Below are 22,188 nucleotides of genomic sequence, written 5' to 3'. Positions count from 1 at the left end.
TTCTTAGCTTCTCGCAGGCTCTCGTCAGAAAGGCCCGGCGGGCTATTTTGGTTTCTCAGGTCGAAGAAGCAACACCACCACCGCAAAACCACGAGAGAGAAAGAGTTGAAGAAGGGGAGCAAGGCGGGGCGGGGGGGAGGGGGGTTTACATATACACAAGAAAAGGTGAAAAGATTTGGCACAGACCCCCTTGGGGTCAGCAGGGTTTATTCCTAATAAAACGTGGGAGGAAAGTTATAAGGCGGGCAAACAGATGGGCACACCCCAAACTACAGGAGGAACAACGCATTTGTAGTGAGGTCAAACAAATAATTATGATTATTCATCAAAACTATATTACTATATTACTGTAGAGTGACCAACAGTCACCTAGTTCAACTCACCGCAATGCAAGAATCTCAGCTAAAGCATCCCGTGCCAGATGGATTTATTACAATTTATTATGGACATTTTCTGCAGGCAACGTGCAGGATTCCCTTCCCTCTATTTTATCCTCACAACTGCCCTGTGTGAGGCAGTGGCTTAGCGTGGGGGGTGCAGGTGGGGCCGGCCGCACCAGGCGCAACATCTGGGGTTAGGGCAAATCCACGGGTTAGGGGGCGCAAATTACTTGCCTTGCCCCGGGTGCTGACAACCCACGCTACGCCACTGGTGTGAGGTACGTTAGGCCGAGACATGGTGACTGACTCAGCATGTTAAAAAAAGAGGGGGGGCTGATTATATGGGAAGCAGTACATTGCAGAGCATGGATTTTCATTGTAAAGAAAAGTGTTTAAAAAGCATAATGTGTTTGAGAGAGAACTTAGTTCATAGAAAGCTTAAGCTGACAGTTCCATTCTTAAGTAAAATAATATTTATTTTTAACATTAAGGGTTTCAAATTTTATAAACAATATTGTTTCTCTCCCTTTAATACTTGTATCTTTTCTTCATTTACTCCATCTCCTGAGCCTCAGACTGACAAATCAATTAAAGCTTAAGGCTGCCATCCTTGTGGCACACTTATCTGGAAGTAGGTCCCATTGAATGCAATGGTATTTACTTCTGAATAAACTTGGATGCGATTGCAGTCAACGTATGTAAAACGGCCACCCCAGGCAGTCAGTAAATATAAACAATACAGTAATAAGTCAATAATATAATGAACACAGTGACCATTCACAATGTAATAACAACAAAATTCACTGTGTGAATATTAAAAAGAAAAATAAGATATCCTCATCAGCATCCCTTCCCCAACAAGCTTACAAAATTCACCACAGGAAACAACAGAAAGTAAGAGCAGGGGCAAACAGGAAAGTAGTAAGCAGTTTACTACATGTCTCTAAGCTTAGCTACACACAATAGGACAAGAGAACAGGTTTGGGGACACCCTTGGCAACATGCCTTCAGTGGCACTGCCTTTCTGAGTCGCTCAGAGCCAGCCCTACCATTAGAAAGAGTGAGGCCTGGAGTAGCACAGTGCAGGGTCACCCAAGGTGGTAAGGTCAAAGGGAAGGAGCTAGACAAAGAATGATCCAAGAAGTCCTCAAGGGCAGAACAGGTGGATGATAACAAGAGGTATGTTACCACGGCTGTGAAGGCGGATGAAGGCTGCAGCAGATAAGAATCTACCAGTTGTTGTGACTTCTCATGCCATCGGGACAGAGCCGAAGATTGTGTGTTGGTCAGCGTGCACTGATCTACACACCTAAAACAAATTCATGCACAGGCATCTTCCAAAAACCCACCCCAAACCCAAACCCCAAAAGTCCCATGGCAATCAGCTAATGGTAATGGGGGCAGGATCATGAAATCTGGAAGCCCCTAATCATGAACCAGCACATGGGTGGTGGATACAGATTCAGTCATTCTGACTCAAGGAACAAGGCAGTTGAGCAGCTCGGCAGCTGTATCCATGACTAAGCAGCCCTTTTCAGGATTCATTCTGCTCACCCCGAAAAGGGGGAGGGGCTAGAAAAGGTGCCCTACGCAAGGGAGAAACATGCTAAGAGGAAGGCACGCTTGGCAAATTCACACAGTGATCAACTCCTGCCCAGAAACCAATGTCCCCACTGTGGAAGGACATGTGGATCCAGAATTGGCCTCCACAGTCACTTACGGACTCATTGTTAAAACTGTGTTTATGGAAGACAATCTTACTCAGCTACGAGTGATCGCCAAAAAAGAAGAAGAAGACTTAACCTGACCTGCAATCCCTAAACTAGTCTGCTGCCCTCAGGTGCCATGGAAGACACTGCCTCATCACTAGCATTGAAAGTGCTTGGCTTCTGAACAAGGAATGGGGTGCCATCTTGCCTTTTGCCAAGCCCAGGCAGCAAGCTATCTTGGTCAGGATCTAAAACACACTTGTTCTGTTTTAAGCAGCAGGAGACAAGGTTTCAGTGGCACCATGGACAGTTCCCTGTGCATTTCAGACTGGAGACTCCTTTAAAGCAAAACTTAGATGTTGTTTCAGCAGTAGTCATCCTCATTTTATGCTGAATTTTTGTTTTAATAATACTGTTTGCTTTTATGTTGCAGACTGCTAAGAGATTTTTAAGTGTGTGTGTGTGTGTGTGTGTGTGTGTGTGTAATGCTTTATGAATACTTATAAATAAAGAACACATGATTTACAAATATGTGTTAAGTCGTTTTAACAAATTATTTTTATTGGTGTTTCAATTATCTCATTTTTACCTTTTTTACTTTATATTCTATTGTTTTACTATAATTTGTTATATTTTATTGGATTTGTATTATGGGCATTGAGCACCAATTGGTGGAAAGCTAGGGTACAAAGTTAGCAAACAAATCAGCAGGAATCAACATCCCAACTACTTGCTGGAAACTGAGCTGAGTGGCAGTGAAGACTTGAGAAGCCTAGATGAATTATCCAGAGTTTATTATCCAGCCCTCACAAGCTCCAATCCAAAAGTTACAGACTAGGATAGTGGCCCTTTAAAAGAACAGATATTTCAACAGGAGGGGGGCTAATAGGAGCTACCTGGCCAGCAGCCTTTATCAGTCCTCAGAAGCAGCTCTCTGTGACAGAGTTCATGCCACCATGTGTCCAGCAGCCTGGATTTTGACAGTACCTACCTACCTACTTGGACTGGACTACCGGATGTGACACAGCACTAGACTAGGCTTGCTGTGACCTGTCCATGCTGTTTGAGGTGCAACACTTCTGTGGACCCCAGTCTGTGAGAAGACAGGACCTTCAGTTACCTCAATTCCTTTATATTTAGTTATTTAGTAATCTCAGTTCATTACCTCATCTTCACCACAGTAGCCCTAGGGTGGGGTACATTTATTTATTACAGCATATTAAATAACATTAAAACATCACTTAGAACTGTAGTTAAAATGCAGTGATTACTACAGTCCAGAACAAGATGGAAGGGGAAAAAGAAAATCAAACCAGATTTGGGCATCCTTGGTTCAAATCTTGCAAAGCAGTTTAAAAATTAACTACTGCATTATCAAAGGAGGGAGAACAGTCAAAAGAGATCCTCTTTCACGATATATGTCAGAACCATAAGCAGGCAATTCCAACAAACATGGTTATCTTGTGCACAGTTTAAACGCAACTGGGAGTGACATTCCATTGTAAAGAAAAATGACCTATGCAAAGGAGAAGGCCCATTCATCCCAAAATGACATCTTAAGGCAAATAAAGTAATAATCTTTACCCAAATAAGCAACAATAAAGCTGGGCAGGTTTATATCCACAATAAAGAGCTTTCCAAGTTAGAGAAAAAAACTGTTTAAAGAAAAAACTGTTCAGAGGAGGTAAAAGGAACCGAAGAAGCAGAGAAGTATGCTTGCTATGAACAAAATATATTTTGTTTATATTGTACATTTCCTGAAGCCTGTTTTTAAAGAAAGGGGCACTGTCAACCTTTAAATCTAGTTTAATATTCTGCAGTGATGGAAAGGTTACAGAAAAGTAGACTATTAGATCATTACAGAAATGAAGACAACAGGGAGTATTTTGGCAACCTTAGATACTAGTAGTTTATTGTGGAAGGAGTGTTTGTGCCTGTTTCCTACTCCTCCTGTTCCTCTCCATGGTTTTGCTTGACCATTGACTGTTGTATAAAATCCTCTGTAAGAGATTTAATAAACTCCCAGTTCTTTCAAAACAGCCTGACTCTCCTCTTCCATTTTGATTGTAGCCAAGGTTAGTTTTACTCAGAGTTAACCCATTGAAATTAATGGGCACGATTAACTTAACTCCATTAATTTCACTGGGTCTACAGTAAAATCCCGACTTCCAATGATTAGTAATAATAGTCCATGCCCTGAGAGTTAAAATCAAAGAGACATGAGACAAAAGGAAAAGAGATTGGGAGGGAGGAAGAAAAAAACTAATTCAAGCACTAGCTCTTGAAATCTTTAGGGTTTTTTTTCTGGCAAGAAGTGAGAACCTCAGAGGATTTGGCTCTCGTAGTGCTTTGCTTTGCAGTGCACACTGGCAAACATCTGAACTCTCACCACAGACCCTGCTTGCTTGCTTGCTTGCTTGCTACCTGCTTAACCCACACAGCCAGTTAGTCAGGGTGACAGGGAGGGTAAATAGCACTGCTGCCAGGATACCATGACTTATTTATTTTTAAGGAAAAGGAAGCAGTGGGAAGGAGAAAAGCTTAGTGGCCAGACTGTGAGGCGGACCAGAATGCCTCTCATCTGTGGCCCCCTCAAACCTGACAGAACCAGCGTATGTACCCAAATGTTACAGTTACGCATAGTTGCCACAGGCTACAGGTTAGTTTGTTCTCAGGCAGCTCCAGTTGTATCCTATTGCCTAATGGCAAGTCAAGCAAGTTTGTCAGGTTGTGGGAAAGATTCTGAAAATGATTAATGGTAAGTAGGAAAAGTGGGGGTTTGCAGTGAAGTGGTTGGTTCCTTGGTGTGTTCAGATGCTTTTCCTTGCCCCAAAGGGCTGGGCAACATCATTGCCTGGGGTGGGTGACATTTTCAGGTCCAGCCAGTTGACACCAGGTCTGCTGGGGCTGTGGCAACTGGGTCCTTATGTGGGGTGCAGTGCCAGCTAATAGGGCTGTTTATGTTATTGGTTATTTCCTACCTTATTTTTTAAAAATAAAAATAAAAACCTTCTTTTAAGGTGTATCGAAGCCAGACTGATTTTGTTGAACTTGTTGGTTTCCTCACCCCTGAACCAATTCACACACCACACGGCTATCACATGTTAGTGACTGTGCTGTATGCCAGCCACTCCTTCAACCTGGGGAATTGCACTTGTCCTGTCAGCCAGTCCTCGGGTCTGTGGCTGCTGTTGCTGAATGTCAGGTTGGCTCTCCTTCACCCATGACCTGATTGTGAATGAGGAGGCCAATCTGGTCTGTATCACTGCAACCTAGGTGGGTGAGACCCGCCCCCCAGGCCACAGGCAGGGAAGGATGGAGAACCAGGGACAGGACCCAGCAGGACATGCCTGGATGGAATGGGGATCCCTGTGGAAGCCAATGCCTGCATGGAGGTGTCTGGCCACAGCCCCCTGCCCCCCCATGCTATGCTCCTCATGCAAATCGAAGTTCCCCATCCCTGTCGAAAAGTCATGTGTGAATATGACCTATATAGAATAATCTCACAAAGATGTGGTGTGCTTGAAGATTGGCATGACTTGTTGGCTTATCCCAACTGCTCCCATTGAACTTTACGCAATCCAGGCAGTGTATAAATATTTGGCACTTCCTAAGATTTGGCACCACAAGGAGAAAGAGCCAATTGCTTCACTATGCCTGAGGCTGGCTTCACCACAAATCCCTGAAGAGATTTTTGTTGCTGCAACAAATGTTTGTAACAGCGAAACAAGAACCTCAGCATCGGAAGAGACTTAACCGGATTATAACATGGTTGTGGGTTTTTTTATACAGCAGCCTACTTTCTCAAAGGCCTCAAGAGGTGTTAAAACTCAGTTGATGTAACTTTTGGCACTGTGGCATGTTCCTGTTGGGTAGGAAAGTGTGTTTGATACCCTCACTTCTCAAATCAGTGGCAATGAGGTCTCTCAATGCTGCATTAACAGCTTTTATGAGTAAGGAGCTGTATGGAAATGAATGATACTTTTGTAACCCAAGGTAACTGATTGACAGTGTCATCTTCCAGCCTGAACTGCTACTCAGGGTAACAAAGGTATCCCTTTTTGCATTGCTCACTATGGAATAATGGTGGCAAAATCATGTAGATGAGCTGTAAGTCAATGGACAAGCATATGCTTTGTATAATAATAATAATAATAATAATAATAATAATAATAATAATGTGATAAAACATCAAACAATAAAACTTCCCAAAACAGGGTTGCCTTCAGATGTCTTCTAAAAGTCAGATACAGTGGTACCTTGGGTTAAGAACTTAATTCATTCTGGAGGTTCATTCTTAACCTGAAACTGTTCTTAACCTGAGGTATCACTTTAGCTAATGGGGCCTCCCACTGCCACTGCGCCACCACCATGCGATTTCTGTTCTCATCCTGAAGCAAAGTTCTTAACCCGAGGTACTGTTTCTGGGTTAGCAGAGTCTGTAACCTGAAGCTCCTGTGACCCGAGGTACCACTGTAGTTGTTTATTTCATTGACATATGATGGGAGCGCATTCCACAGGGCGGGCGCCACTGCAGAGAAGGCTCTCTGCCTGGTTTACCATTAGGTAAAGAGAGGCAGTGGATGTTGTGGGGGGCAGGGAGCAGCGGTAGACAGTGCTGAGTGTGCAGTGGAGGATGATGCCCATTAAGATAGTTGGAATTAAGATTGAATTCCCAATCACATCCCAAGAGGGGCTGGCTTCCCCCGTAAGGGCAGCATCGGATTTAAAGGATAGCAAAATGCCACCCTCTGTGTCTCTTTGTTCCTGTCTGTCATCCCCAGCTCACTTGGAGTTCCGCCCCTCCGTCTCCTTCTTGTTTGCTAACCAACTCCAAGGACCTCCCCTCCAGCCTATGCCATTCAAAGCTGAAACACTAAGCCTGGCCTTTGCCTCTGCCCAACAGCATCCAGCAAAGAAGGGGCATGTATTCGGCCAAAGTAGGAAATCTATTATAAGTTGGACCTCGCTTACAAGGAAGATTCAGAACACAAACCACACTCAGGCTCGCTTTTAACAACAAGCAATTCCACCTGCAACCGTCTGCCATATCTCTTTAGTGCAGGAGGCTGCCACACTTTCCATGGTTCAGTTATTGCCTCTGCCATGAATTGGCTTTATGGTGTCAGGTGAGGCTACTCTTCTCAGCCTCATCTTCTCTGCCTGCAATATGGAGATAATAATATTGATCTCCCTTACATGGAGTGCTCTCAGGATTCCAACAAGATAATGCAAACTGTGCATTAAACTTCCAAAAGCTTTTAAAAAATAAATATGCTACATAAATGCTTAATTTATGTGCAGTGACACTTTGGTGGGAGATGTTCAGGCCCTCACTCAGCTGAATGCCATGAAGGGCTTTTGTTCAGCAACATCTGGAAGTCCATAGTTTCCCCACACCTGGTCTAAAACTATCAGACTGCACCACTGTTCCTGTCCAGATGGAACCAAGCCCAGCTCACGGTCATCCCTTGCTACCTTTGCCTGTCTCTCAATTGGGTGAAAGTACATTCACCCTTTCACTGCCTGCATGTCAGATGGAGCACAACAGAGTACACAGACTGAATTTCCAATGCACTTCAACATAGCGTGTTAGACTCAAGCAAGTGTTTCATTGACCTTGTGGTCTTAACCTAAAACTGGAGAGCAGGTCTGTTTGTGACAGAGTAGAACTACATATCTGGATCAGAAGTTGTGTAGCTAACAGATGTTCTGCTCTAAGAGATTTGAACAAGTTGGTGCAACAGCAGAAGCAGTAATTGGTTTGGGCCTTGTGGCTGTGTCCTCCTTTCTTTTCAGTGATCTCTGGAGATTTTTATGCCCAAACAGAGCAATCTATGGGACTTCTGGTTTTGGCTGTTGACTTCAACAAGATGTGGACTGCACAGACAGATGTTTAATAACAAGCCATGTGGCCAGAGAACTGCTGGTAGCTGTTCATGCTACAGTACAGTGGATTCCCGCCCCCCAAATAGAGAGAGGAGGATTTTGTACTGTACTTTCTTTAATATCCCTCTTTACAATCTTGCACATAATTAAAATTGCATGAGTGGTATATATACTTGAATACCAAACAATACTGTACATTATGTGGCATTGGATGGAAGTGGTTACTCCAAGTTGTAGTCAGTGATAAAAACTGGGGGGGGGGCAGGAATAATGGGGGAGAGCTTCCCTGAATTTTCAGGGTTTTTTGGTGTGTTTTTTAAAGAAGTTTATAGCCTTATAGTTATTTTATTTTATTTCCTATTTTATTTATAAGGAGATATGCAGGTAAGATCACTCCCTCTAATAGCAAATTCAGGTGGTTGAGTGTCAACAGGGTTATAGCCAAAATGGGGCCAGTGGGAGATAACAGGGCACACTTGGACAAATCACAAGATTTGTAGAAGTACAAAACCCTAAAACGGGGGGAACCCCCTACGCAGTAGCTCAGTGAAGACTGAGCACACCCAATAGCTACAGACTCCTGTGTGTCAGGAAAGAAAAATGGAAAACTTGAGGCTTGGGTGAGAAGGAGAGATGGAGAGAAGGTTGCCCTGCTTGTGAAGTGATGGAGAGGAGGTTGCCCTGTTTTGAAGTGAGGATACTACAACATTTTTTGTTGTTGTGGGTTCCACTTGCTCTTCCCAATTGCTTACTATATCTTCAATTGCTTACCTATATTTTCCTTCTAGCATACTATTTGGAGTGCAAAAACACTAGAAAAACCAAGAAGTCTGAAACCCTTATTTTAAAATCATGCAAAATGTAAAAATGTATCTTACTAATATTTAAATACATTTATTTTACTTAAATGATATATTCTGCATTTGCATTCTGGTTGTTCAGTGGCAATTCCCAGCCTCCTTAGCTCCCCTCACTACAAAGTTGTGGCTTTTGGAGGAAGAGGAGCAATTTTGAATCTGGAATAAGAAAGCAGTTAAAAAAGAAAACCCTTCCCTGCTTCCTGACTGCCCATTCCCGCCCCCCAAAAAAGAGAAAAACCAGGGGGAAGTTTCATGGATGCCTGCCCTTCAGTTCCAAGTCCTTAAAGTTAGTGACAAATTATTATAGGACTAAGAGCAGAGAATATCAGCTGTATTTGCCTCTTGTAATTCTAGATCCTGCTTGTGTTTGTTCAGAGGTTCTCATTCATAGCAGCCACTCCCAACATCCCTACTTCTAGTAGAAGATGCCTCCATTATGCAATTTGTATACGTGTGTTAAAAATCTCTCCTTCCTTTGCTTAGCGGGGAATGACCACCCATTCATTTCATGTTCATGCAAAAGGCAAAGAGTGGGCAAAGTGTTTCTTGCAGCAGCTTGAGAAGTTCCATCTCAACAGAAACATGTAGGTTATGGTTTTGGCACTAGTGTGATGATGCCTAGTTGTCCTGAGGGAATTTAGAAGCAGAACATTAAACTGGGGCAAATTGTTGAGCAAGAGGAAAGATATTATGCATCCATTCTGCCATATAGCACTGATCCAGCGATAGTGGGTGCTCTGATGCACATGTAGAGCTCCCCCTGCCTGCAAGTAGGACTGCTCATTTTTGAATCCATTGATCCCACAGTACTTTGCAGCTTTGCAGTACTTTGCAGCTTTGGGCACACTAATCTATCTAGGGAGCTCCCTCCGTCTGCAAATAGGATTGTGGATTTAGGCATCTATTTATGCATAAGAGCCTGCTGGATCTGGCCCATCTAGTCCAGCATCCTGTTCTCACATTGGCCAACCAGATGCCTGTAGGAAACAGGCAAGCTGGATACGAGCGCAAGAACACTCTCTCTTCCTGTGGTTCCCAGCAACTGGTATTCAGAAGCATTGCTGCCTTCAACTGCTATTGTGGCTGGTAGTGATTGATAGCTCTCTCCTCCATGAATTTGTCTAATCTTCTTTAAAAGCCACTCAAGTTGGTGGCCACTGCTGCCCCCTGTGGAAGTGAGTTCCAAAGTTTAACTGAGCACTGTGTCTGTTACAGCATCGGTCCAGCAATAACTTGCCACCTGGGTGCTCTGATGTTTTATATGCTGCTTCCAATGCCTGCAAGTAGGATTGCTTAAAATTTCTAGTACAGAGCCCCTGATTCAATGCAGCTGGTGAGAACTTTTGCCAAGTGGTGCCAATACAGTGGTACCTCAGGTTAAGAACTTAATTCGTTCTGGAGGTCCGTTCTTAACCTGAAACTGTTCTTAACCTGAAGCACCACTTTAGCTAATGGGGCCTCCTGTTGCCGCTGGACAATTTCTGTTCTCATCCTGAAGCAAAGTTCTTAACCCGAGGTACTATTTCTGGATTAGCGGGGTCTGCAACCTGAAGCGTCTGTAACCTGAGGTACCACTATATTCACTTGCTGAATATTAAGGTTTGAGGCAGTTGTTAAAGGCAGGAGTCCCACTAGGGGGAAAAAAAGATGAAAAGACTGACACTTACATTTCAACAGAGCCAGCTCATCATTACACAGCTCTGCTGTTTCTTCCCTGGATCATTTGTAAGCAGGTCTCTGGAGTAGGGTGTTGGGCTGCGCTTGGCATGCCTCTGAAAAATTACAGCTGTTTTCAAATGTAAAGGAAAAGGGGGGGCAGGCATTCACAATTTCTTTCATTAGTCTGGAGAAGGGTCATAGCTCAGTGGCAGAGTTTCTGCTTTGTGTGCAGAAGGTTGCAGGTTCAATCCTCAGCACAGCCATGTGAAAAATGTTTATTAGGATTATTTGCTGATATTTAATTTTACATGTTTAGATGGCTGGCTCCCTGATCAGAACTGTTGAACCTGGGACCTTCTGTGCTGTGCTATGAATTATGTCCCCCGGCAATATATGTTTACTTCAATTATTAGGGGGGGGGGTGTAGCTGGTAGCAGAGGAGATATTTTGCATGCAGAAGGTCCCAGATTCAACCCCTGCATCTCTACCAGCTGGGGCGGGAAAGGCTCCTTGTCTGAAATCCTGGAAGACCTGTTGATAGACTTGGTATAAGGCAACTTCCTGTGGTTGATGCATTTGCTGTGGAAATTTGGTGTGTGTATTTTTTTATGCTTTATTATTCATATATATATATATATATATATATATATATATATATGTATATATATGGTATATACACACACACACACAACACCTAGTCATCTTCACTGTCATCAATCCAGTAAAAATATCACGAAAGAGACATGCAATTTCAACTATGTGCTTTCTACACGAACCCATGACTTCCCATCCTCTCCATGTTTCCCTTATATTAAACATCTTGCTTTGATTTGTCATTATTAATTTATAAAAATTCCTTTTTCGATATAATTTTCCATCATATATATTGTTTACAGAAATCATTCAAAGGCAACTATCATGTTTAAGTTACAGCTATTTTTCAAATAGTTTTTGAAATTATCCCATTCTAGAATGAACCCTTGTCTGTGTTTATCTCTAATTATTTCCGAAAGGGAGGCTAATTCTGCATATTTTGTCAATTTGAGTAACCATTCGACTCTGGTAGGGAGTTTGTCATTTTTCCAATATGTCGCAATGAGCACTCTCGCGGCCGCAGTTGCATATAAAAAGAATTTTCTTATACCCTTGGGGATGTCAATGCCTGTAATACCCAGAAGAAAAGTGGTGTGTATATTTTAACAACAATGTTTATGAAGATCTCATGTCACAATCTCTGCTGAAAAACTAAGCCTGCTGTTATTACTATTGTTATTCATTACATTTATTGCTTGCTTCATAAAACGTTTGGAAGCAAATTACCTTTAAAGAAAGAGTTAAACTACAGTTTAAACAGCAGTTTTATCACATGTTTATTCAGTTAATGCATGATTTTAAATTATTCATGCTGCATGATGTTTATCTGCTTATACATATTTTTGTGGTCAAACAATAAGGCTTATTTATGAGCAGTTTCCTAACACAATCTTACATAAGATGGCCTCAATTTTTATTTTTATACAAAAGGCACAAGCCATAAATTAAAAGTTCAGAAGGTTTCCTCTCTCTGTCCACACATACGTATTTTTAAAAAGTAATCATCCCAAGTCAGGCTCCAAACTTTTAGAAATTTCACAAATCAAAGAATGGGTTCTAGTCACTTTTGCGCCAACCTGTTACCTTTCTTCACACTGGGCATAGCGACTCTCATTTATCTATGTGGGAGCCTCTGGAAAGCTATTTTAATTCATCTTTGCGTGCATATTTTTACACGCTCAGCAACCGCTTGTTTCAAAAACTGCCTGATTTTTGGTAATAATAGCATATTGTACACCATTCTGGAATTTATTGAAAGGTAGTAGACAGTTAATTGTTTCAAATAATTTAAATAATTGTATATAAACCTGCCTGTCTTTGGTAGCAGGTTGATCCAGGTGCCTACATAAGCCTTCCTTCCCCACCATCCTCTGGGCCTCTGCACACGGCCAAGTATACAACATCCCCTGCTGATATCAGCAGACACAGCTAGCAACAGAATGCTAACAGTCTTCACACTAGCACGTTCAAAAGCATCACTTCAGAAGTTCTCCACATGCACGCCACCTAAATTTCAGGGGCAGGCACCAGAAATAATTTGTTCAAGAACACTTGAGCAAAATGCCTCACTGACTGCTTGAAAGCCTACCTGAAACGCCGCCATTAATGAAATTTTGTTTTAAATAAGGCGCCTGCTGTGGTGATGGCTTAGTTATATTTAATTCTGCTCAGTCTGGCAGCTTTTTCTCTCTGCTTCACAGGGGCAGCACTGCCCTTAAATGCCCTTTCCTTTTTAAACATTATTTGCCAAGTTTCAGCAGTCTGCTCTCAGATGACAGAAAAACAAGGGGTCCTGTGGTCTGTCCTCCTCGAGTAAGAGCAAGGAGCTCAAGAGCCAAAACTTGACCAGCCACACCATCATTCCATCACTGGGTGACTGTATTAAAAGGATGCAGCTGTTACTGCTTCAGGCAGCGGGTGGCTTGACCTTTTCATCCAGCTCATGCTTCTTCTTTCAGAAGATAACCTTCTCTGAGCAGAAGTCATGCAAGGCTCTAATCCATGACGTAGGGTAACGATGGTGCAAAGGATCAAGGCCGCTGCAAATCATCAGTTCGCAGACTTTTTTCCTTTTTAACCAACTCTCCAAAATGCTGTGAGATAAATCATTTAATTTACTGTGTTTGCCTGGATGCTTCGTAGGAAAGGGCTGCACTTGCTGGCTGACAGAACAGCCACCACAGTCTGGGCTGCCTTCTCCCCAAGGCCAAGGCAAGTGTCGAGCAAAGCACGGGCCCGGCCAGTCAAGGTGGGGAACGAAGTGATCATTTCGTAGTCCATCCTGGACAAGAGCTGCTGGGAACGCAGAACGTCTAGGAGGTGGTTCAAGCGCCCTTCCGTCATGCATCTCAAGATAGTTTCTCGCCCGCAGGCTAGGATAGAGCAGTTTCCCTCTTTGCAGTAAGGACCTGGGTCCACAGAAAAAAATATTCTTTTCATCAAATACAAAAGTAATAGCCAAGTCATTTGTAGCCCCACTAACACCCCCCACCTCCAAACGCTGTGGGAGGTTTCCTAAGTAATCCTAACAGGCTATACTTTATTTATGACTCCTCTGCTCCCAACCAACGCCACTTCATACAACTCTGTGAAGTGGGTGAGGCTGAGAAGCAGCGACCAGCCCAAGGTGACCTTCCTTACTGAGTGAGGATTTCGACCCTGAACTCACAGGTTCTGGTTTGACACTCTATAACCATTACACCATGCTGGCTCCATACAGCTACAAAGCACAGTAAGTTAGTACCGTATTCCAAGTGGTGGTAGCATATCTCCCCCGACCCCCAAAATGCAGCACCCCTTTCATTTTTAAATCTCACCTGTTACTGGGTTTTCAAGCCTATTGTTCCGAAGGTTGCTGTACGGAAGGCTGTCATCAGATGCCTGTACTAGTCGCGGCAGCTGCGGTTGCCAGCCCTCTGACTCTTTGCAAAATGTGGAAGGACTTTTTACAAGTAGGCTTGAATCGGGAATAAGGAAAGGGGAAGAGGAATGCGGAGGACTTGACTCTTTGCTGCCACAGAAGAGATGACCTACAGAAATACCAAATATATACAGAGTGAGTTGTGAATCAGGGAGGGAATAATGGACAGTGCATGAGTTTTATGTACAGAAGCCACTAGATACTTTATTAACTCTTTGTTGGTGTGATGAGGCGACAAGGTGTGTGTGTGTGGGGGGGGGGATTCTGAGGCTGGTTCTCTCCCCACCCACGCTGTTTTGAATTAAGCCCAGGTGTACTGCAGGAGGGTGGACTTGGAAGAACAGAGGCATGGAGTGGGGTTGTTCGGTTATATAAGCTGCAGAGAAAAATTGAAAAAGGAGGACAAAGAGAGAAGAACGACGACACACTGTAGAGAATGCTGCAGTGGGTTTTTATTGGACGCATTTGGTACCTAATAGGAAGCTGCCTTATTATCCAGTCGGACCACTGAACAACCTAGCTCAGTTTTATCTATACTTGCAGAACTGAGTTTGGTGTTAGTATATGTGCTTTATATGGTCATGTGGAAGGACAAGGAACTACAAGGAATACCACTGCCCTGTTCCTAGACTACCACAAACGTTTTAGCCACCCCCTGGGCTTTAAAAAAACATATGTCTGCAGGTACTGCTAATGCATTTTCACCCATTTTCCCAGCAATAAGGACTAGAAACTTGCCTTTTATTTATTTAATTTTTTAAAAATAAAGCTGGTATTCTTAGGAAGTGAAATTATGCACTTAATACCAATCTTTGTGCTCCTCTGTGGAAAGTAACTCAGTTTAAGGTCCTCAGTGGCAATATATTTATTTTTTTGAGCTCTATAAGAAGAACATCATGACTTTGGTTCCTAAAACCATTTCTGTCATATTAATAGTGTGGAAGAAATGTTCCACTTCAGAATAAAAGCTGCTTTGCACATTTTCTATTCATACCCTTAAGATCTGTGACGCGTATGGAATGTCTGCAGATGCTTTGGGCAAGCTTTGGTGAGGTTTCCTGGATGCATTTTTTTTTTGCACATTTACAAAACATGAGCTTCTTTGCCTGTTTCCCAGGCACTTCCCTACTTGTCTTAAAAACAGAGCAGAAATCAGATGGGAAGTGACTCTAAGGTGACCTTCAAACTTTAGACTTGTTTGTTCAGACTTGTTTTGCATCCTGCTGAAATGTTGGGATCCTGTCAGGAAAACAGTGAGTGCAGTAGGACAAAGCCAGGCAGATTCCAGTTACACCTGGCTTTTGCCTGTGTATCTAGACCTTGATTGGGTTTGCTCATGCCAACAGACACTTCTCCTTTCTCAGATCAACAGAGCCAACTAAAGAGCAGATGTCAGTATTAGGAAGGATGTATTAGACAGGTTGCAGCCATCCTTGTGAGTTACAGCTACATAGGAGGTGCTGCTTTAGTACTTGCTTTCCAGCCACCAGCCTGACCTGTGCTCTCAAATTGTTTTTGGAAATGCATCTAACTGCAAGTCTACCAATGGAGCTGGGAAGCAGAAGACATGCCCCCACCGCTACAGATGTAGCTCTCCAATTGTGCTTTGAATGCAGCTCTTTTGTTTGCCAAGGTAGACCAGGAGATCTGGGGCTCCTCCACACTGACATTTAATGTGGATAGGAAGCTTCCTGTATCTCCATTAATCCTCCATTGTCCATATGGTGTTCCCTTCCAAATCACTGCTTTCCCACACTTTCCCCTCCCTCAATCTGGATTTTCCCATACCAGGGATACTCCGAAAAGGAGAGAGACAAACAGGGATTTGAACAGGACAAGGTACAATTTATAGAACTTTGGAATAGTGAGGTGGTAGGGGTTAGTTATAACCCTTTCTTGGCAATTTTATGAGTTTTGTTTATGATTATTCTTCAGGCATACGTCTTCTTATTCTACTTGAATCTGAATCTTGGATCCTATTTCAACCTTTACCTCTTTTTTCCTTATTTTGCTTACGATTAAGCGCTAGATGGTGTTATAATACAAACTTCATTTGGTGTGTCTATATGCATATCTTACTATTTACTATGATTTGTTTGTTAAGGATATTGGTGATAATGTGTGCTTGATTTTAAAATGATAAGTGGAAAAAGGGCATGTTCCTTAAGAAGTAAGATCCCTGCCCTGCCTCCATCAGCTCAGCTGGGTGCTGGGACCAATCCCCAGTGAGAGTCTCCCCTCCTGCAGCAGGTGTTGCACATCATGTGAATTCATTATGTAACAATATCAAAGAGTTGGACACCACAATTCGATTATTTTCCTTTTTCCTATTCCTTTTTTTAAAATCAAGGAATGGGAGTGGGGCTGATTCTGAGCAGGACTACAGTGAGAGTAAAGGGTTAAAGCCCCCTCTCCGGACTCCCTCTCACATTGTGTTTTTTATATTGTAGTTTTATGTTATGAACTGTCCTGAGACCTGCAGTTATAAAGAGGTATACAAATTCTAAAAAAACAAATAAGAATAAGCAAAATTTTAGTACCAATTTCTCCCGACACTATTCACATTTCTGTATGCAGTTTGGACTGATATAAACATTTTATTTTATTTTCTGGCAAGCCATTCCCCGTGACATAATGCACTGTTGTGTTACTTTCACTACGGAATGCATTTTTTGTACATAGTTTTGGGCTGGAGAACTACATCACAAAACTCGTAGTTTTGTTTCAGTTCGCATGTTGATCTGAGAAGTGTGAATTGAGGTAGCTTCTCATTAAAATGCAAACAAAGCTGAATTTCTCTCCCCATCCCTACCCATACTTATGGTAGATTTAGGAGTTCATTAAAATGCTACCTCTTTCTAGCGCTCTGTTTTGAGTAGTGTTGCTGGCCAAGTCTGTCTGGCTGCCGTCCTTCCCTGTCCTTCCTGCACCACGCTCAAGGTGAAGGTCAGACAAGCTATGCGATTTTAGAGTAACTTCCTTGTTGAGCCTGTTGTCGTTCTGAGGACAGATAACCTGCAACAAACAAGAAACAGTAAATCTACTTTGGATAATAATATTAGTAAATGCACTGGCTTTCGACACCAGAACCCAGAGCACTGCATAAATTAAAGACAGAATAAATAAAATAGTTATAGCTTAGATCCAGACTTCTCTCTCTTTTTTTAAAAGATATTTATTAAAGTTTTCAATATTAATACAAAAAGAGAATCAAAAAGAAAAAAGAAATAACAAAAATACAAGAATAAAAGATAATTAAAAACACACATAATTTCCAATGCTTATCTTCATTAACATATTTCCCCGACCTCCTCATACCTCCCTTTTTTGTATTCCAATTCCAAATATTAGTTCAGCAAATCCTTATCAATAAATTTTAACCTATTTCTAAACCCTTTTCCCCCCGAGTTCTCCTAAATCATACAGCTGGAAACCACTTAATTTCTATCCAACATCATTCTAACATTCATTAATTTTGCAATATTTCTGTAAATAGTCTTTAAATTTCCTCCAGTCTTCTTCCACCGACTCTTCTCCCTGGTCACGGATTCTGCCAGTCATTTCTGCCAATCCCATATAGTCAATCATCTTCATCTGCCATTCTTCCAGAGTGGATAGTTCCTGTGTCTTCCAGTACTTTGCTATAAGTATCCTTGCTGCTGTTGTAGCATACATAAAGAAAGTTCTATCCTTCTTTAGCACCAATTGGCTGACCATGCCCAGGAGAAAGGCCTCTGGTTTCTTCAGGAAGGTATATTTAAATACCTTTTTCATTTCATTATAAATCATTTCCCAGAAAACCTTAATCCTTGGGCACGTCCACCAAAGGTGAAAGAATGTACCTTCATTCTCTTTACATTTCCAACATTTATTATCGGTCAAGTGGTAAATTTTTGCAAGCTTGACTGGGGTCATGTACCACCTGTATATCATTTTCATAATATTCTCTCTTAAGGCATTACATGCCGTAAATTTCCTACCTGTGGTCCACAACTGTTCCCAGTCAGCAAACATAATGTTATGTCCAACATCTTGTGCCCATTTAATCATAGCAGATTTCACCGTCTCATCCTGAGTATTCCATTTCAACAGCAAGTTATACATCTTTGACAAAATCTTAGTTTTGGGTTCTAACAGTTCTGTTTCTAGTTTTGATTTTTCCACCTGGGAGCCTATTTTCTTGTCCAAATTATATGCCTCCATTATCTGATAATAATGAAGCCAATCTCGCACTTTATTTTTCAGTTTCTCAAAACTCTGCAGTTTCAGTCTATCTCCCTCTTGTTCCAAAATTTCCCAATATTTCGGCCATTTGGCCTCCATATTGAGCTTTTTCTGAGCTTTTGCTTCCATTGGTGACAACCACCTTGGGGTTTTATTTTCAAGTAAATCTTTATATCTTGTCCAAACATTAAACAATGCTTTCCTGACAATATGGTTTTTAAATGCTTTATGTGATTTAACCTTGTCATACCACAAATATGCATGCCACCCAAAAACATTGTTAAAACCTTCTAAGTCCAAAATGTCTGTGTTCTCAAGAAGCAGCCAATCTTTCAACCAGCAGAATGCTGCTGATTCATAGTAAAGTTTAAAGTCTGGCAGGGCAAATCCACCCCTTTCCTTTACATCTGTTAATATCTTAAATTTTATTCTGGGCTTCTTGCCCTGCCAGACAAATCTAGAAATATCTTTCTGCCACTTCTTGAAACAGTCCATCTTGACCACAATTTGCAATGTTTGAAACAAAAACAACATTCTGGGCAATACATTCATCTTTATAACTGCAATTCGACCCAACAAGGAAAGCTTCAAATTTGACCAAATTTCTAAATCTTTTTTCACTTCCGTCCAACATTTCTCATAATTGTCTTTAAATAAATTCCCATTTTTGGCTGTCATATTTATCCCCAGGTATTTCACTTTCTTAACCACAGTCAAACCTGTTTTATTCTGAAACCTCTCTCTTTCGAACGATGTTAAGTTTTTCTCTAAAACCTTAGTTTTTAACTTGTTCAGTTTAAATCCTGCCACTTGACCAAACTCTTGAATTAGTTCCAAAACCCTTTTAGTACTAGATTCTGGCTCCTGTAACGTCAAAACTAAGTCATCTGCAAATGCTCTCAATTTGTACTGTTTGGCTCCGACCTGTATACCTTTAACCAACCGGTCCCTTCTAATCATATTCAGCAGGACCGATATAAAAAGCAATGGGGAAATTGGGCACCCCTGTCGTGTCCCTTTTTCTATCTTAAATTCTTCCGTAACCACGTTATTTACAATTAATTTGGCCTTTTGTTCAAAGTATATTGCACCTATACCATTTTCAAAGCCTTGGCCTACCCCCATACCCTGTAGGTTCTTTTTCATAAAACTCCAAGAGATGTTGTCAAAAGCTTTCTCCGCATCCACAAATATCAGAACTGCTTTAGTGTTTATATTCACTTCTAGCTTCTCCAAAATGTCAATTATGTTCCTCAAATTGTCAGATAAGTGTCTTCCCGGGAGAAAGCCCGCTTGGTCCTTATGAATCTCTTCCATCAATACTTTTTTCAGTCTCTTAGCCAAAATGTCAGCAAAAATTTTGTAATCCACATTTAATAAGGATATGGGACGGTAGTTCTTAAGTTGAGTCTTTTCAGTCTCTGTTTTCGGTATAAGTGTAATATAAGCCTCTTTCCACGACTCTGGTGCCTTTTTCCCTTCCAAAATTTCATTGCAGACTTCCTTCAAGGGTTGCAATAACCAGTCCTTCAAAGATCTATAGTATCTGGAAGTCAGCCCATCTGGTTCTGGAGACTTGCCTAGTTGCATATTTTGGATGGCACCTTCTACTTCCTGATCAGATATTTTACAATTCAACATTAGTTTACTTCCTTGAGATATTTTTTGTAATCCATTTGTCTTTAAAAATCGGTCTATTTCCATTTCTTTCTGTGGCCCTTGTGAATATAATTGTTTAAAATACTTCTGGAAACAATTTCTAATCTCAATTGGATTATGTATATTCTTTCCTTCCACTTCTAAATTTGTGATGGTATTTTGTTTTTGTCTTTTTTCAATTGCCAAGCCAATAATTTCCCACATTTATTCGCTGATTCGAATGTCTTTTGTCTCATTTGTTTAATTTTCCATTCTATTTCCTGATTCATCAGTTCCATATATTGTACTTGATATAGTTTTATTTCTCTCAGGATCTCCTGCGACTTTGGCTTTACTCTCAATTTTTTCTCTCCTTTTATTTTTTCCAAAATTTTGTCTTTTTTCTCATTTTGACCTCTCTTCTTTATTGCATTCTGTTGTATCAAAAACCCTCTCATCACAGCTTTACTTGCGTCCCAGATTATTCTTTTTTCAACATTAGTATTCATATTTATTTCAAAATAATCTCTCAAAGTTTTTTGGGCCTTTTTATATACTACTTCATCTCTAAATAAGGTGTCATTCATCCTCCATCTGAAGGAACTGGTTGTTGTTTGCTTCACCTCCATCCTTACAGCATTATGGTCGGTGCAAGTTTTTGGGCAGATTTCCACTTTCTTTATCTTTGGTGCCATTCCTCTAGTAATCCATATTTGGTCAATTCTAGTCCATGTCATCTTGGCTTCAGAGAAAAAGGTTCCCTCTCTCTCCAAGGGGTTCTTTGTTCTCCAAATGTCAATTAAGTCCATATTGTCAGTCAATTCAAAGAAAGTTTTTGGTAGTCTACCATCTTTGGTGACTACCTGTTTTTGTGCCTTGTCCATGTTTGTAGATACTACTCCATTCATATCCCCCATCAAAATTATGTTATAGTCCAAATAGTCCAATAAAGTCTCATGCAACTTCTTAAAAAATTCAGATTTCCCCTCGTTCGGTGCATAAATTCCTACAATCAAAAATTTCTCTCCTTGAACTTGAATTTCAATTGCTAAAAATCTTCCTTGTTCATCTTTAAAGATTAATTTCGGTAATAGTCTCTCCTTTGCATATATCACGACTCCTCTTTTTTTAACTTTATCAGATGAAATAAATTCTTGTCCCAATCTCTTGTTGATAAGTATTTTCCTATGTAACCTCATTACATGTGTTTCTTGTAAACAAATCAAGTCCAATTGTTCTTTTTTCAATATATGAAAGACATTTTTTCTCTTCCGAGGTGAATTCAAACCATTACAATTCCAGCTTAGAAGTTGCAAAGCCATGATGATGGGGCTACTTCACTTTACCTCCTACTGCTCCTAATAACTGTTCTTGTTCCGTCGGTGGTGTCTCTTTCACTGGACTGTGCAGTCCAAAAGATAAGTTTGCTATGTCAATTGTTCCTTTTTCCAGTGCTCCTGGGTCTTCTCCAGATTCTGCTTCTTTTTGTAAATCTTCTCCGTAGTCTTTCAGAAATCTATCTTTATCACTAACTGTTCTTATTCTTGTCTTTCTTCCTTTGTACTTAAAAGATAGGCCTTGAGGAAATTCCCACCTAAAGAGTATTCCGTTTCTTCTCAGCAGGGCAACTAAGTCTCCGTATTTTGTTCTTAAGTCCAAAAGTTGTTTTGGAATGTCCTTGAAAATCTCCACTCTCGAATCTCCAATTTCCAAAGCTCTTTGATAGTGCAGGTTCAAAATTTTATCTCTCTCCGAAAGATGATCAAACAATCTCTTACTTTGTTCCTCTTTTGTCTTCTGCCAAGTCTAAATGCAGTAACTATCTTAATTTCTTCCTTCTCTAGTTCCTGTTGCCAAAAGTCTGTAAATTCCTGTGTAAGAAAGTCAGCCAAATTATCTTTCTCACTTTCTGGTACTGCCCTGATTCTTAAATTCCTTTCTTTATCTCTTAATTCAATCATAGAAAGTGTCAGATCGTGGTCCTCCAATTTTTTGTACACTGGTGATATCTTCTCTTGAGTAGCCGTTGCAATTTCCCTTGCTTCTTCAGCTACCTTTCGGGTCGAGGCAGATTCTTCTAGTAATTTTTCAATAGACTGCGTGTTGGAGTTCACCTTCTGTCCCTATCTGGGGGCAACCCGTTCCCAGGGCTTAAGCAGCGGGTTTAACTTTCCTTCCCCCCTTTTTCTTGCAGATAAATATTCTCAATTCTTTTCCCCCTCCACTCCTGCAATCTGGAGAGGAATCAACCTTCTTGATGTCAAGATCAGCGTCTTTTAAACAGTCTTTCAAAGTTTCAAGGTTTCCGCTTTACA

At 41.2% G+C, this 22,188-nt stretch overlaps 1 protein-coding gene across 3 annotated transcripts in view; it reads right to left on the bottom strand.

Annotated features, from left to right (window-relative positions):
• Positions 1 to 12,000: 12,000 nt before the first annotated feature.
• The window catches only part of LOC128419129 (receptor-interacting serine/threonine-protein kinase 2-like), a 33,907-nt gene continuing 23,719 nt past the window's right edge, over positions 12,001 to 22,188 (bottom strand). For all 3 annotated transcript variants that reach the window (XM_053399499.1, XM_053399501.1, XM_053399498.1), the window contains 3 exons: positions 16,864 to 17,026; positions 13,908 to 14,120; positions 12,001 to 13,499 (listed from right to left, as the gene is read on the bottom strand). In XM_053399499.1, the coding sequence (XP_053255474.1) occupies positions 13,201 to 13,499; positions 13,908 to 14,120; positions 16,864 to 17,026 (675 nt within the window). In that variant the 3' untranslated portion in view covers positions 12,001 to 13,200. The remainder of the gene's footprint in view (positions 13,500 to 13,907; positions 14,121 to 16,863; positions 17,027 to 22,188) is intronic.

This window comes from Podarcis raffonei, chromosome 8 (genome assembly GCF_027172205.1).
Source record: "Podarcis raffonei isolate rPodRaf1 chromosome 8, rPodRaf1.pri, whole genome shotgun sequence".
Classification (NCBI taxonomy): Eukaryota; Metazoa; Chordata; class Lepidosauria; order Squamata; family Lacertidae; genus Podarcis; species Podarcis raffonei.
The sequence above is the reverse complement of the archived record's forward strand: the minus strand, read 5'-3'. Positions and strand labels throughout refer to the sequence as shown.